General features: G+C 53.5%; 1 protein-coding gene across 1 annotated transcript in view; it reads right to left on the reverse strand.

Annotated features, from left to right (window-relative positions):
• Positions 1–697: 697 nt before the first annotated feature.
• The window catches only part of WIPI2 (WD repeat domain, phosphoinositide interacting 2), a 36,704-nt gene continuing 20,942 nt past the window's right edge, over positions 698–16,459 (reverse strand). Inside the window, exons 3-12 of the mRNA XM_047713396.1 lie at positions 13,199–13,368; positions 11,778–11,874; positions 11,073–11,170; positions 10,602–10,694; positions 7,459–7,529; positions 4,975–5,082; positions 4,067–4,231; positions 3,220–3,327; positions 2,380–2,510; positions 698–1,389 (exon numbers count right to left, since the gene is read on the reverse strand). Of these exons, the coding sequence (XP_047569352.1) occupies positions 1,277–1,389; positions 2,380–2,510; positions 3,220–3,327; positions 4,067–4,231; positions 4,975–5,082; positions 7,459–7,529; positions 10,602–10,694; positions 11,073–11,170; positions 11,778–11,874; positions 13,199–13,368 (1,154 nt within the window). The 3' untranslated portion in view covers positions 698–1,276. The remainder of the gene's footprint in view (positions 1,390–2,379; positions 2,511–3,219; positions 3,328–4,066; positions 4,232–4,974; positions 5,083–7,458; positions 7,530–10,601; positions 10,695–11,072; positions 11,171–11,777; positions 11,875–13,198; positions 13,369–16,459) is intronic.

Consider the following 16,459-nt stretch of genomic DNA (forward strand, 5'->3'; position numbering starts at 1 on the left):
CCAGTATTTTTTTTTTTTTTCATTCCCGCCCGTAACCGTCACCATTCCAAAGACTCTATCATGATTTTTCACACCATTAACTCCACTTGAATTGCTTCAAAGCTTGGACTGCTGGATGTGTTGGTTTGGAATGCAGAGTGCAAAATACCTGCACTTGTGTAACTCTGTAAGAATGAAAAGGGGAGCTGGGCTAACACTAGGACCTGTGACCACAATCTTGCGACACTCTGAACAATTCTGTAAGGTGAAAACAGAAAAGGCACATCTCACCCCATAAGGCAGGTGCTCAGAGCCAACTCCCACCCTCACCGTGCTTCTGTCTCTAGTATTTCTAACACAGGTGAGAAGAGCCCCTGACAGAGGGCAGGGCTCAAGGTCAGAGGGCAGTTTGGGTGCCCCCTACACTCTGATTCTGTGCTCCATGGGTACAGGGAAAGGCTACAAAATTCCCTAAAGACGAGCAAACTCCCCCCCGCCACCGCAGTTTCTCACCAGGAAAATTAAAGACCAGGTCATTTAATTATACAAGTGAGACCACTTTGCTTCACTCTGGCCTTCCGACGTACTCTTTCCAGTGCACGTGCTGTCCGAGAGGAAGACTTTGAATACCAGAAAGAACGCCTCTCCTCCAGCACCCACATGGAAAATAAGGCCAGAAAGAAGATAAAAGTCCGGCAAGCAAGAAATCCCAGAATAATCCAATTTGGAAAGAATTTAATTAACAAAATAAAATGGGGAAAAGGTCCCAGGAGGGGCTGTGGGGAGAGAGGACTCCTCCCCACAGCGGACGCCCCTGGCCTGGCAAGCCCAGAGAGGGCTCTTGGACCCGCCCGAGCAGAACCCGCCTCGACACCCAGAACCGCTCTGCACGATGCCGTCTCGTCCTCACGTGCGCGCCTCGTTATATGCAGGTTTTAGAAACCAAGCAACTGCAGTTGTCAAAAAGTGGCTTCTAGTTCTCCTATGCCGGCTTGGCACATTAATGCATGCAAAGCAAGGTTTCAAGGGCTTCACCAAACAGTTAATTTTGGCAAAAAGAGAAAACAAACAAAAAGCTAAGATTCCTAAGCAGGATTTAAAAGCCACTGAAGTGAAAACGATGTATTTCTCAACAGTATGGAATGAGACTACAGCTACGATCTTTTTTTTTTTCTTTTTTTTCTTTTTAAATCTCTGCCATCCTCTCCCAACTCAGGTCAAAGTTCATAGCAGCATAACAAAGTCCTCCGTCAAGCCAGTGTTCTCTGCTTCGGGGGTCAGAGTTCACAGGTCAAGTTCAGTCCGTCCGAAGAATCATAGGAGGGTGCTCGCTGTCCTCCTCCAGCCGCAGAGCACTGGCCTCCTCTTCCAGACACGCGCCGCCCACTGCTCCCAGCTCATCTGTGTAGGCTGCAGAGACAGTGGCCGTGCTCAGGGGCTGGGAAGCTGGGAGGTGGGGGAGGCTGGGTGGCACAGAGGCTGGGAGGCAGGGAGGCGGGGAGGCTGGGAGGCAGGGTGGCAGGGAGGCAGGGAGATGCGGAGGCAGGGAGATGGGGAGGCGGGGAGGCAGGGCCTGGCAGCTCCAGGGGCCAGACCCGGACAGCTGCAGGCTACAGTGCACAAGACTGAACTGTGATCCCTCTCTGACTCTCTGACTACAAGCTTTCTGCAGCCTTGGGCAGCTCAAGATGAAGTCCTTTATTTTCCAAAATTCGTAAATGTCAAAAGGACGGCTGCACAGTAAATAGGGGCTTCCCAACAGGCCACAAGTTTCCCTCAGTGAACAGAGAAGACGGGGACAGTTCTCAAACTGGTGATGCCCAACGTGGACACAAGACATTTGGCGCCTCACCTGATGGGAAGGGCCACCTCATCTCAGAATCACGGTGAGCAAGCAGTCTCCCGTGTGAGCAAACCTACAGGATCGCTCACCTGCGGTCAAGCTGACTATCGGGGAGGGGGAGACGGCTGCACGGCCCATCTGTCCATCTGCTCACCGGCCACCCAGCTCCCGAAGCGGGAGGGGCCCTGAATGTCGGCCTACAGCACTGTCCTCCCAGGGCCCGAGCGCTGAGGGGCGTCCCACGTGGGCTTACTGAATGATGACACAGGACCAAGGACACCTGCTTGGCAACGTCAGAATTTAGGGTAATATTTTAGCTGAGCGGCAGCAACCTAAGGATAATTCTGTGTACCCGAAGCAGCCCAAGCTGTCGTGAATATTTCTCCTTCGAAAGTGGACACAGAGGATTCAGCCTGAAATCCCCAGCTGACAAGAGCTCGCCTCTGAGCCCACCTGTCCCCTGCCCGCAGCACAGCTCAGGGGAAGTGCACCAAGCGCAAACTGCAGCAGGAGGGACTGGCACCAGGCACCTTCCAGGCTGGCGTCACGGCCCTTACCAAGTCTGGTCGGAGACGAAGGCACGTGAGCACCTGTGGCGGCCGCTGTGCTGTAGGTCTGGGTCACTAAGGGGCAGTCGTGAGAGGCTGAGTCTAAGATCTCATTGGTTGTCTCCATGCTGCCATCCAACCTGGAGGAAGCAGAGAGTGAGAACACTGAGGATGCTCGGGGGTCCTGACCTCATCGCCTCGGGGCCTGCGGGGCCAGACATGCCGCAGCAGAGGCTAGAGGCTGCTTGGGATGGACATGCGAGCGTGCTGCTCGCCCGGCACTCAGTCAGCTCCTTCCCTGCGTGTCTCTTCACGTGGAGCTGGCACCAAAATTTGTCCATGGGAAGTCGGATGAAAAAGTTATAGCTAGTGAGATAATCTTGCAGTTTTAAGACTGAAGATCGTAAACAGAACTTACTACTAAAAAACACTCCCACTTTCTCCATTACAGTTACAGTATTGTAGTGTCATTTTTTTTAGAATTTCTGGATAGTTTTAAAAAAGCAAAAGCAAAGTGCACTACTTCCCAACGAACAGATACTAACGCCTTCCTTTCAGAGAGGACACCTGTAGGTCGCAAGGAGACAGCCGGCGCTCCGGGACGCATGCCACACTGGGGAGGACACCATGAGCACTGCCCCTTTCTCGCAACATGCCCAGTTCCTGCCGCAGTGCTCCTCGCCCCACACCAGCCACCTGTCCGCTCTCTGCCCAGACAGCAATGGGACGCTGGCAGAGAGGCGCGGGAGCGTGGGGAAGCAAGGCCTCCCAGCCCAGGCCAGCAACATGGGGATGCGTCCCTTCGCGCCCCTGGCTTCCGCGGGAATGGCCGGCGTGAGGCCCACTTACTTGTGCTGTTTCATCAGGGTGCACTCGCCGCCCTCCTGCGGGTCCAGGTTGTACATGTACAAGTACCCGTCGGACGCCCCCACTAGTAGCCGGGGGATCTTCTGAATTCTAGCGAGAAGAAAAGGAGCCATGTTCCAGGACCGTGGACTGCAGCCGACGCTGTTCCTACGCCTGCAGCCCTACCTTCTGCGCGGCCGGGGAGGAAGCCCCTCACCCCTGCCCCACAGGAGCCACAGGTCAGTGCCGTGCGCTCCACAGATCATCTACTCGGGACAAAGATCACAACCGCCGCGCTGCCTGAGGCCGCAGCATCAAAGCCGAGGGGGCACTTTGTGCACCTAAACACCGAAGCCCACGGGAGAACAGGTGCAGACAAGGTCAGTCTCATGGCTTCTCTACTTGCTAACGGTGAGCGTTTTCATAAGCTTTTTCACCTGAGTTATCAGCTGCACAAGAACGAAGTAAAATGACATTTATAAGATTCACGGAACCAGAGACGTGCCAACCCAGGAAGGACGGTACTTCCCTGCATGGCTCTGCTTCGGGCCATCCAATGAGGCTCACGAGACGCCACGTGTGATCCGTGTGCCCCAGGGCGACACAGACAGGGCCCCACAGGAGTGAACCCTGTACCCTCCTGCAGTTTCCACTCTACCACTCACGTCTAGTAACAGGGAAGTGGCACCTGCGTGCTTCCTCCACTGCCGCTTCGAACCAAGTTCCTGGCCCAGGAGAAACCTAGCCCAGCCCCAGTGCCGCCAGCTTGGGGGCGGGGGTGGTCTGTGACCAGGCTCTCGACTGGACGGACAGCGGCAAAGGGGAGAGCGGCAACCCCGGCCCTACTCACGTGGCCAGCGAGCAGATGTTCTTGTGGCCGCAGAAAGGCAGGCGGACTGTGGCAAAGGCTCTGCCCTGGTTGAACATCTCTGTCACCTGGGAAGGCAGATAGCTGGTGGAGGCCATGAGAACCTTCCCAAAGTAGCCGGTCCAGGTGGTGGGCTCCTCCTGAGGCCTGGGAAGGGGGAACCATCATCAGACACAGAGCGACTCATGGGAGCCAGGCCTGAAACCTGAGGAGGACTTCCCCATCCCTCAGGAAAAAGGGGCAGAGAAGGACAACGTCTCGAGAGCCTGGGAGCACTATGGGCGTGTCTTCCGGGAAGGGTCACAGGAGGCCTGTCACAGACCAGTAGATGATCAGCCCCTCACCCCCTGCAGCAAATGCGAAGATATACGAGGCCAAATTCACGATCCACCCCCAACCCCACATGCTTTTAACACGAAGTCTCCAAAAACCTGATAAGCAAAATCTCAAATTATTTTCCCAGAGCCCATTTTTGTGGTTGTCCATCTTGCACATATTTTAAGTCATCTGAAATGATCTTTGAGACAGCACACAGATAATGCTCACCCTAGAGGGTTTTGTGAAAACGGAAACCGCCTGTGGGCAGCTGGAGCCAGCACTCACTCCGCGGGGGCGCCCTCCCTTAAGTGTGTCTGTGGGTTAAGGTGGTGCTAAGAGGCGGACGGGTGCACTGCCCCCAGGATGCCCATCGTCACCCTCCCAGCTTCATCTCTCAGGGAAGGCCATTTCTCTGCCGAGCCCGGACCTGGTGACACTTACTGGAGAGCCAGCTCCAGGGCCTTTACTGGCAAAAATGACTGAAGGCAGGGCAGTGTCTGTGCCGGGGCTCCCATCCAGGCAGGGGAGAAGGGCCTGGTGTTTTGTGCAACAAACGTGTCTTTGCAACTCACTTTTCTTTCACAGTCTCGAGTTTGAAGATGTGCACAGTCTCAGTGTTGCTAGACGCAGAGAGGAACATGCTGTCCATGCTGAAGGCCAGGGAGCAGATGCTCACACACCTGGGGGCAAGCGGAATGGGGGGGGTTACGCCATCGCCCACAGCCCCTGGTGCCCATGATCCCCAACCTCTCTCCAGAGACTTTAAAAAGTCAGAGAAGTTGTTCCCAGAATAGGACACTTGAGTCTACCAGTATCTTTCTTACTCCTCTCCAGATCGCTTTCCCTTTTTTTCCCCCCTAAAAAGATTTTATTTATTTGAGAGAGAGAGTGAGAGAGAGCACGAAAAGGGGAGTGGGGTAGAGGAAGAGGGAGAAGCAGGCTCAATCCCAGAACCCTGGGATCATGACCAGAGCTGAAGGCAGACGCTCAATGGACTGAACCACCCAGGCGCCCCTGCAGACATCTTTTCAAAAAATTTTCTGAAGAAAAGAAAATGTTTTAAAGGGAATACCAAGTTAAGAGCAATTCTTTGGTTATTTTCTTAGCCCATTTTCTTTGACATTCCAAACAACAAAGGGCATTGGGGCTTCACGAAACCATTTTCAGCTGTATTAGGCTGGATTTACAGCACTAAGGTTAGCAAAAGAAAAGCCAGTAATTTAAATTACAGCAACTCTTAACGTGCAAAAAAGCAAACTAACAACCTTGATAATATTTAAGAAAAAAACAAAACTTTCAACATGCTAAGACTCTACAGTTGATTCTAAGTATCACTGTAAAAATGCCAAAACCTCCAGTAAGTGCACTTCCTTGAGGCAGGACAAGGACAGGGCATGTTTTGCCCTGAGGCCTTGGACAAAGCCCGGGGGATGAATCAGGGACTGCTCAGCAAGGCATGAGTGCGGAAGGGAAAGGTGCTATGAGCGAAGGTGTGCCAGGGCCGCGCTAGAGGAACAGGGGCTTATGAGAGGGTCCGGAGGGCCTCCCCAAGGCAGAGACACTCGATACAGACGTCAAGGGCTCAGGAGTCGGCCCCGTCACAGGTGTGACACCAGCATAGGAGACCCCGTATGGAGAGATCAGTCCTCCAGAGAACCACAGTTTCATGTGGCTGGAGCTGGGAGCAACTGGGAAGAGAGTTGAAAAAGCAGGGTGTGGGAGGCCAGGCTTAGAGAGCAGGCTTAGAGAACAGTTAGCCCTACCGGCGGGAGGTGCCCTAAAGGCTCCACATGGGTTGTGCTGACTGTGCGGACACCCTTGACAAGCAACCGGGGCCACGGTCTGACAAAACAGACCAAATGGGCCAACAGCAGAGACCAAGGGGCACGGAAGTCACGTGGTGGGGACCCAAACCGGGTGGGCAGGGGTCCTGGGGAGACGGAGGTTGGTGGGACTGACCTGGGCACCGACACCACCCTACCTAGCTGGAAGCAAGGAAGGGGCCAGTGTCGAGCCCCTCTGAGCCACTCTGGCTCAGGTACTGGATCGGACAGTGCCAGTGTCTCCCAGGGTAAGGCCTATGAGCGACGATGGGCAGATAGACGGGGGCACACTCTGGCTGGTGGCTGAAGGGCCAGCACCAGGAAACAGCTCATGAAAGCAACCTGGGCCCCACAGACAGGGGAGGGGTCACCAGCACATGGACAACACGGCGTGGGAGCTGGGGGGCTGCACAGGACAGGATGAGAGCGGCTCCTGGGCAGAGGCGAGTTATGGGAAATGGAAACGGGGCAGGAGCAGCCAAAGAGACCAATCTAGAATGGTGTGGTATAAGGAAAACAAGGGAATAAAGGAAAGAAACCCAGGAGGCCATGATGGGGAAGGGCTGGGGCACAGGAGATAGGACCCTAAAACATGGACCCACAGATGAAAGACGGCAGTGAAACAGTGTGAGGTCCTGGGGGGGCGGTTCTAGAACACTTGCTGGCCGTTTCCGCCCTGAGGCCCTGAGGTGGGTGTTCTCAGCTGCCCCTTTGGAATGGGGACCAGAGCCCCTGAGCCAGTCCTGTGGCAGAGGCTCCAGGCCTCAGCAGGACAGACGATCCTTCCTCCCAAGCAGGCATCAAGGAAGGGAGGTGTGTAGACAGGGAAATAAGTGGTGACGGGGTGGAGGGGGAAAGGGGTACAGGTTTTCGGGGGTAGAGAAGCAGGACAGGTGCAGGCTGGCCAGGTCAGAAGTCACTGGCCTGCCACCTCGGAGTAGGCGGAGGAAGCCATGCGGCCCGCAAGCCACTCCTTCCTCATTCCCGGGCTGTCCGGCCATCGCCCTCCATTCAGCGGGACCACAGACAAAGGAAAACCACTTTGCTTTATAAAAACGTCCCTTTACCCCTCGGGGGAGCTCCAAAGCCTCCCTGGACCATCGGGCTAGGCTGAAAGCACTTCTGCATTCAAGTGCGGTGCCCAGCTCGGCTTGAAGTCTCCAAGTGACCCAGAGAAACGGTTCTGAGGTCCAAATCAGTGCCAGATCAACGGCGAGGACTTAAGTATCTTACCTCTTCACTCCTCTCCGGAACTCAAAGAGTTTTTGTCCTTCTGGAATGGAGAACACCCGAATCACGGTCCCCTGTGACAGGTGGGAAAGGAAAGAGAAAAGGATTTTAGCCAAGGAGAGCCAGCCCGTGTCTCCTTCCCACGAGACTCTGAAGGACAGACGAGGGGGCCTCGCGCCGGCAGCGTCTGTCCCCCAGCAGTGTTCCTTCCTTTGGATGTGGCCGCCGCAACTCACTGCTTCTCCCCAACACCAACAGCCTGGCCGTCACACGTGCGCCAGCTCTAGTCCTAAGGCCCGTGACACCTCGCCTCTCACGCACCAAGCCCCGAAGCACGTGCTGCAAGTCGGGGGCACCACCTAACCCAGCCTAGGTCTGAGAGGTCCGTGGCCCCCGACATCCTTCCTTGTACTTCAGGCTGAGTTACTGACCGGGGTGGGGGGCCCGGGACCGGACAGAGAAGGCTACAAGCCAGCGGTGAGCTGCCCCACTTCCCCGCATGGAGACGAGGCACCAGCGGGATGCCAGCACCCCCAAGGCCCGCCTCCCCCAAAGTGACAGGACTTGGGACATCTAGGACAGGAAGTCAAGAGAACCAAGAAAGTGAACACAAATGGGACTTTCGACACTGAAATGTTAAAAGAATACTAGCAAGCTACAGTAATAAAAGAGCACAAGAGACTCCTAGAACAAAATGGAAAACCTGAAAACAGGGAGTATCTCAAATTCGCGGGGCTGGAAGAACTATTCAGTGTGTCACCTGACACCATACACCTTGGAAGGTTCAAACTTGTTCAGTATTGAAACTGTTAATAACATCTGACCTGTTTATTATACATAGTAAAAATAAATTAACTACAAACAACCGAATTATAGAACACCAGAAACCGTTTCCCTTTCTTTAAAATGTTATCTAACACGGGCAGTTGGGTGGCTTAGTCCGTTAAGTGTTCAACTCTTGATTTCAGCTCAGGACATGGTCTCGGGGTCGTGGGATGGAGCCCAGAGTCAGGCTCCGTGCTCAGCAAGAGGGCCACCCCTGCCCCGTGCCCCTCACCTGTGTGTGGCACACACACGCTCTTTCACCTCCTAAAATAAATCTTTACAATAAAATGTTTTTTTAAAGACAATTGATTCTCTCTGGATAAAATACCAAATGAGTTTATAATTCTTGAGAATTAGAGGAATAAAATAGCGCAATCACATACGAAAATAACCACAGTAAAGGTTTGATCCTTTGTGGTCTCAAGTTTCTTTTTTTAAAATATTTTATTTATTTATTTGACAGAGATAGAGAGATCGCAAGTAGACAGAGGCAGGCAGAGAGAGGGGGAAGCAGGATCCCTGCTGAGCAGAGAGCCTGATGTGGGGCCCAATCCCAGGACTCTGAGATCATGACCTGAGTAGAAGGCAGAGGATTTAACCCACTGAGCCACCCAGGTGCCCCGGTCTCAACTTTCTGATTTAGAGTTTTTTTTTTGTTTTTTTTTTTTTAACTGGCATACCTAGTGCATAAGACTAATTAACAAAAGGCTGCTGGCCCCAGCTGCCCCGCGGCCCCCACCCTGCCCGCACTCCTAAAAGCAGGATTAGGCACACATCTAGGCACAGCCCCAGCACCCAGCACCCAGAAGGATGGGGAGGGACACTGGGGGGTTAAAAGGAAATCAAAAGATTGCTCTTCCTAGCCCAGGAAAAAAAAACTGTTCTATTCTTAATGGCCTTGAGGTTCCACAAAGTGCTTTAGGGAGTTTCCGGGACCTAACGAAAACAAGGGAGATGAGACTATTAACCAAGGTGGCAGCTTCAGCAGCAATGGGCAAGGTAACGGTGTCAATGGCCAGCGGTGTTTAAAAGCAAAGCCAGGGTTGGAGTCCAAGTCTCTGTGGCCGCCCAACCTGGTGACTCTGAGCATATTATTTAAAGTCTCTGAGCCCCTGATACGAAATGAACAAGTGTTGACCTTGTTGAGGGGACGGAATGCAGTCATGAAGATAAAGGATTCCTGAGGACTGAGCGATCCACAGATGATCTTACAGAAACCGCGTGTGAGTGTCAAGCTCGGAGACCCACACAGGAAAGTTCAAGTGAGCTGACTTTTCTCGGCTCTTACTTGGTTGGCTGGGCCGAGCTGAGAGGCAATGGGAGAGATGCTACTGCTACTTTCAGTTTTTTGTGAGAAAGCATCAGAGCTAAACTAGGCAGCTGGAAAGCTGGGACTGGTGCTCAGAAGGGAAGAACAAGCCAGAACGAAGGAGATCATCAAGAGCCAGGCCAGAGAACAGAACTATCGAGATGTGAGGACCAGCGAAGGAACAAGACGTAGCAGCCTCGTGAGCAAGAGAGCGAGGGCCCTTTGCTGTCATGGAAGCTGGAGGGAAGGCCAGAGTCACTCTGTCCTGTGTGGAGAGAACTTCAAAAAGACCACATCCTTTTATAGAAAGTCTGCCCACTGGACTCTTCCTTTTTGGGGGGAGGCAGGCAGAGGAGGAGAGAGAATCCTCTCTCGCCCAGTGTAGAGCCCAACATGGAGCTGGATCTCACAACCCTGAGATCATGATCTGAGCCAAAATCAAGAGTCAGAGGCTTAACCGACTGAGCCACCGAGATGCCCACTCACAGCAACCTCTTAAGTGAATAAAGATGCACAAAAAAGATTCATATGTAAGAATCATCTATATTCTTAATTAGTTATGTTCCAAATGTTATTATACCATTGCAATCTAAATGTTAGGAAAAAGGAAACCTCCTCAAAGGGCAACGTTCCAGTAAACTAGGACTGAATACGGTACAGCCACTGAAGTGTTTTCCAACTCAGAGAAATCTAGCATTATGCGGAGTGAAAGGGAACGGTGAATCAGTAACAGAAGGAGCAAAGGAAGCACACAGCAGCATGTTCAGCCCTGCCGGGCCCAGTACGCACTCGCGGCCCCGGGGAGCTCGCCCCCTGCGCCTGACTCTGCAGCTCCCGCCCTGACCACGGGCTCTCCGACAGCAGGGAGCGCGCCCCAAGCAGGTTGTCACTTGTGCTGCTCTGGGAGGCGGTCGGTACAGAAACCCGTTTGCTACCTAGACCGTGTGCATGCGGAGCGAGACGGGGAGCCGAACCCCCAGGCCGGTTTCCTACCGGGCCACAGCAGACGTACCTTCTCCGAGGCAGTGGCGAGCTTGGTTCCGGTGGAGTCAAACGCCAGCGCTGCCAAAGGGCTGTCGTGAGCTGGGATCATGTTCGCCGCCCTCTGAGAGGCAAAACCACAGTGACACGGCCGCCACGCAGCAAGACAGGTCCTCAGGCTGAAGGGCCAGCCTAGTGTGGCTAAAACCCCAACCGGTTCAACACGAAAACCACAGGCTCCGGAATCACGGGGTGGGGTGGGGGGAGCTGAGGAGACGCTGCTCTTTGGGGCTCTTTCCACTCCCCCAAATAGCCACATGGCCGGGGGCTCCGCGCCCTGGGAGCACGGGCAAAAATCTGCAGGCAGAGGCTGCCCAGCCCTGCACCACCACCAGGAAGGTAGCCGTGAAACCAAGGAAAAGCGGACGCTAGCGACGCCCCAGTGCTTGGGGCAGAGAGCGGGGCCGCTGGTGAGAGGGACCCGGTACAGAAGGGGCCTCACCAAGTTCATGGTGTCGAAGACTTGCACCTCTCCGATGGTGGCACTGCCTGGGTACGCCAAGTAGCCATTGTCGTTGTGTATGGACAGCGCGCACAGGCCTGCGGGACACGCGGAACCAAACACGGACAGTCAGGCCTGGGGGGGTCCTGCTGAGCTGCTACTCGCAGGTCAGCCCCTATCAGAGGTGTGTGTCTCCAGGCCCGGCCGCAGCAGCCCCCAACCATCTCCCCCAGGGACAGACTGAAGGCCACGGGTGGGACCTCGTGAGCAGCCTCCGAACTGGAAGCTGATGAAAACAGTAATTTCTGCGGCCGCCAGACTAGCGGCAGAAGAACGGCAGCTTGCTTGCTTCCAGATCAATACTTTCTTTCTTTTATTTTTTTTATTTTTTATTTTTTTTTTTTAAGATTTTATTTATTTGTCAGAGAGAGAGCGAGAGCGAGCACAGGCAGACAGAGTGGCAGGCAGAGGCAGAGGGAGAAGCAGGCTCCCCACAGAACAAGGAGCCCGATGTGGGACTCGATCCCAGGACGCTGGGATCATGACCTGAGCCGAAGGCAGCGGCTTAACCAACTGAGCCACCCAGGCGTCCCCAGATCAATACTTTCAAAAGCCGTCTACCCCGGTGGGACCTACAAGGAGAAAACAGCTCATCTTTGAAAGTTACAATCAGAAAAGCGGACGATCTCACCCTGCTAAGCTTACCTGCAGGGTTGGGGGGCGTCTCCCTGATCGTGTGCAGGACCTTCATGTCCCGAATGCTGTGTATATAGAGAGACTCCTCCAGACACACTATCAGCCTCTAGGAAGAGATAAGAATGGAACAGCAAACATCAAGGGCCAATTCGATCCTTGCTCCCTCCCTTACTGAATCAACTCCTGGCCGGAGACACGCCCGGTTCCCTCCGGAACAGCACGCAGACCCGGCCATGACCAGGCGGCCTTCCTGGAGCGCCACGTCTGCAGCCAGCTGCGCCTGCCCCCATGACCACTTCCGCCAACTACACCAGGACCTCAACCCGTGCGACTCACTGTACGGCTGCAGAAACTGGCCAAATGCAGCTGAGGAAGGTACCATCTGGGTTTTCAGTTTGTCTGTCCGCATCATGCCCACCTTTGTGAAAATCAGAGCAAGTGCCTAGGACGGGTCTGGTAAAGGTCAGTTGCTTTCGGAAACCCATGCTGAACGGAGTCTGCCAAGACTGAAGTAAAAGCCTGGGGGTTTCTAAAGTCTCAGAACTCACTACCCGCAGGTGTTGAAGTCCACACCCACACCGCACAGAGCAGGGATGTGCTTGTGGTCCGTGCACCCAGCGGACGGTTAAGTCAGTTGATGCGTGAGCGTACATGTGTATGTTCTACGTTTAAGGAATATTCGACATGTTGTGCCTTGTCATTTCCCATCATAACCATGTCCTCTGGTTTGCAGAGCAATGCCGGCAGGCCTCTGCCACAACCATCTACCTGGTGGGTACGCTGTGGACACCCTCCCTCCGGGGTGATGTGCGAGCCACACCGGGCGACTGCGTTAGCTTTCCGCGCGTGGGGTATGTGACTGTCACAGAAAAGCTGGAGGATCTGAGGGGCCGTGTTGCATTTGGTGGGGAAGTGAAAGCCACAAGATATTGTCGTGAACTGAACTCAATTGCCAGCCACTGAGTCCACGCTCTGCGCCAGACGTTTTGTGAGTTTGGCGAAGATAACAAAAGGAGTAAGTCCTTCATCTTAAAAGTAAAGGGAAACAAGAAGAAGATGGGAAGAAGATGCCAGCAGACTTTTTTAAAGTAACATGTACAAAAGTGGAAAAAAGTGAATAAGCCATGGCACAGCCCTACGGACGAGTGTACGGTGTGCGGAGAAATGCTACAGCTCGTGTCTCGACGGATGAGGAGACTCAACCTGGGGGACAGCAAGGGATGGCGTGCTCTGAGCAAACCGCTGAGGAAACAGAGCTGAATGGGGGAGCTGGCGTGAGGCGAGCTGGTGCAGGGCCAAAGGCTGGGGGCCCGGGACCACCAGCTGTCCTAGACCACTGCAGGAAGCCGCGATGGCGGCGACAGGCACGAGGTATGCTGAGCAGCGACCGCGGCTGGCACACCCGGCAGTCTGGGCCACGCGCCACTCACCTGCCTGTTCAGCTTCACGGCCAGTATGGTGTTCGAGTAGCTGTAGTTGCAGATCTCGGTTCCTTTCTTAAAGTGGCAAACCTTGAGCTTCCGAGGAGCTTTGAGGCTGACGATGGCCACCAGGCTGCTTGAGAACAGCCTCTCGACAATGCACACATCTTCAGTATCAGCTGCAAGAAGGAAAACAGCACGCATGTGTATTCATGTCAACAGCTGCAGTCCGTACGCACACACACATGCACGTCCAAATGCACGCGCACGCCCAGCAGAGCGCCACAGGCTTACGTGGTGGCTGTCTGGTGACAGGACCGGGCTGCAGGGACGGTTCCAGAACATAGCTGAGGGTGGAGGTCACAGCCTGCGGGCAGACAGACTGGGGCCACACTCACGGCCTATGAGCTGCAGACAGATTGCTCCCTGGGTCTCCCTGCTCCCCTCCTTGTTCCTCATACCATTCTGCTCACTGGGTGGCTCCTTATACACACCCTGGAACGTGAGCTCGGTGAGGACAGAGGCCTCATTTCCCTGCTCGCACCTGCGGTCCTGGCCCTTCCCCACTGGCACTGGACAAGTCACGGGCCCCAGATAACCTCTACATGACTCGCTCTCTCCACGTCTTGTCCTCCTTATGCGTGAAATGGGGATCACAGCTCCTCTATGTTACTGCTGAGGGGGTTGCAAATAATGGCCCATAGCCAGTACTCTACACCCATTACCTCTCCGCTCCCCACATCAAGTGGGGACACCCTCCATTCATAAGATGGCGAGTTAAAAGTGAGTGTACACGACATCTTGCATAGAAAGTCACAGGTACAACAGAGCTTCCGAAGATAGTATCTTACACCCAGCCACCCCCACTAAACGCCCATAGGTCCCCCGATCTTTATTCCTGCCCTTGTTTCAGTGGTAAATACCTGGTAAGTTCAGACCTAGAAGCAAAGAGAAGACTGGACTGTAGAAAAACCACAGAGGCAACAATCCACATTGCTTCCGTGGCCTGTCTCTCTGTGCCCGGTATTTCAAGCACACACCCGTTCGTCAACCCAACCATGACCTTAGGCCGCACCCTCTCTCTGGACCAGCGCTGGGCACACACAGCAGAGATGACCAGACAGGTCCAGCCCAGGGGGACTTGGAAGGTTGGACCATCAGAAGCCGCAGCAGCGTTTCCACTGTCAATCAGATGCCCGAATATGAAAACGCACACAAAAGACAAAATACAAAGTTCTTCGAAAGGATTCCTTTCCATTAGCTCTGTTGCTGGATTTAAATGTTGTAACAAAGACAGGCTTAAGTTAGTTTAGAAACCCAACTACTAGAGACAATGAAAGAACAAGCTCTAAGCGACCTTTTATTAAGATAAAACGATTTCTAGGAGCACCTAGGTGGCTCAGTTGGTTAAGCGCCTGACTCTTGATTTTGGCTCAGGTCATGATCTCAGGATTGTGGGATCAAGCCCGGTGCTGGGCTCTGCACTCAGTGAGGAATCTGCTTGAGGTTCTCTCTCCCTCTCCCTCTGCCCCTCCCCTCTGCCTGCTCTCTAAAATAAAAGAGAGGAACGATTTCTAGAAAAATGTGTGGTATCACTCATTTCAGTGTGGCTGTGATGGCCTGATGCACTCCACACGACGAGGTACTCATATACAGGGTGGTAGCCAGAATCCTTTGTGTATGAAGTGTGATATGACACATGGCTGTGCAGGAGAACTATAGGATTTTGCTGCTCCTTAGCATGGAATAGGCCGTGAAAGCAAGTGTCTGATTCCCAGTCACGTTTACACAAAGCACAACTTCTCCTTCCCACCACAGCAGGCTGGGCTCGATGCAGACACAGTAGGTGTCAGTCAGCAGCATCTCAGAAAGTGGCCAGTCCCTTCTAGGCCCTGACTCTCCGCGGAAGGGCAGAGTCAAGGGAGGTCCTGCTGCCACACGCAGTCAGGGTGTTTGGTCTGTCCTTACTGACAAGCGGGTCTCCAGCCTTCGCAGTGCTGTCTGGCACATGGCAGAGCTCAATCACCACGGCGACCACACTCAGATGAGACCAACGGGAAACCAGACTATTGGTCATGTGCAGGGAGAAGGCCCTTCGGGTCCCAATACTTGCTTTCCTGACCAGCCCCTTCCCCCTGGAACCTAGCGAGGACACCACATTATGACCAGTAGCTTGTTTGGTGAGCAGAAGGCCCACTGGACCGGCAGATGCCGGGAGGACTCTGGGCCACCAAACTTGGCTGCTCAGGCCCAGGGGCCAAGGGCACTTCCTCCATCCCTGTCCCCAGTCTCCCCCTTTAGGGTCCCCTTGCCCGTTACACCTTGGTCTTTCTTCAGGATTTAATGACTGTCTGGGATGCACTTAATCAATCACTTTCTCTGCTTCTCATTCTGACAGTTATCCCATAACCACTGGCCAGCCAGCGGCGTCCCCAGCCAGGTCAGGGTGCACCCCCAGGTCTGGCACCCCAAGAGCAGCTGGTTAGAAGTTTGTCCGATGACTGACATAGACGTAGGATTAGATTCTGGGGTACGTCCCAAACCTTTCAAACTACCATTAAACAAAACGCAATCTCTTGAATAAGGACCTATCTAAAAATGGGCTAATGCTGCCCACGGTATTTGTGTCCATGGTGAAGGAGCACCACGCCCTTGGGTGGTAAAGTCCAAGCGCGTTCGTTCTAGCATGAGCACCAGGCAAGCGCTGCTGGTACCACAGTGCTCACAAGGTCGGGGGTATGACGGGAACCAAGAGAGGCAGACACCCCGTGGAAATCAGACTGAGTCCTGACTGTGCTGTTCATTAGTTATAAGACCTGCTGTGGACTCTGAGAAACAAATTAAGGGTTTTGGAGGGGAGGGGAGTGGGGGTGTTGGGTGAGCCTGGTGGTGGGTATTGAGGGCACGGTTTGCATGGAGCACTGGGTGTGGTGCATAAACAATGAATTTTGGCAAACACACACACAAAAACTAAATTAAAATAAATTTAAAAAATAAAATTCTCTAAATTTCCCCCCCTAAAATCAAAACAGCATATGCCAATAAAAATTTAAAAATTTGATAATTCTTAAAAAAAAAAAAAAAAAAAAAAGACCTGGTACCCAGTACACACTTCCTCAATGGCGAAATAGGAGCTGGAGCCTCACAGCTTCATTCACTGCACGACCGGGAAACAGTGAAGAGAAGGTGGCCTATGGGACACTGAGTTCTTACAAAATAAGTAAAAGTTATTGAAATTCACTACCCCGTAAATTAAATCAGTGGTGAAAA

Source organism: Lutra lutra, chromosome 18, assembly GCF_902655055.1.
Source record: "Lutra lutra chromosome 18, mLutLut1.2, whole genome shotgun sequence".
Classification (NCBI taxonomy): Eukaryota; Metazoa; Chordata; class Mammalia; order Carnivora; family Mustelidae; genus Lutra; species Lutra lutra.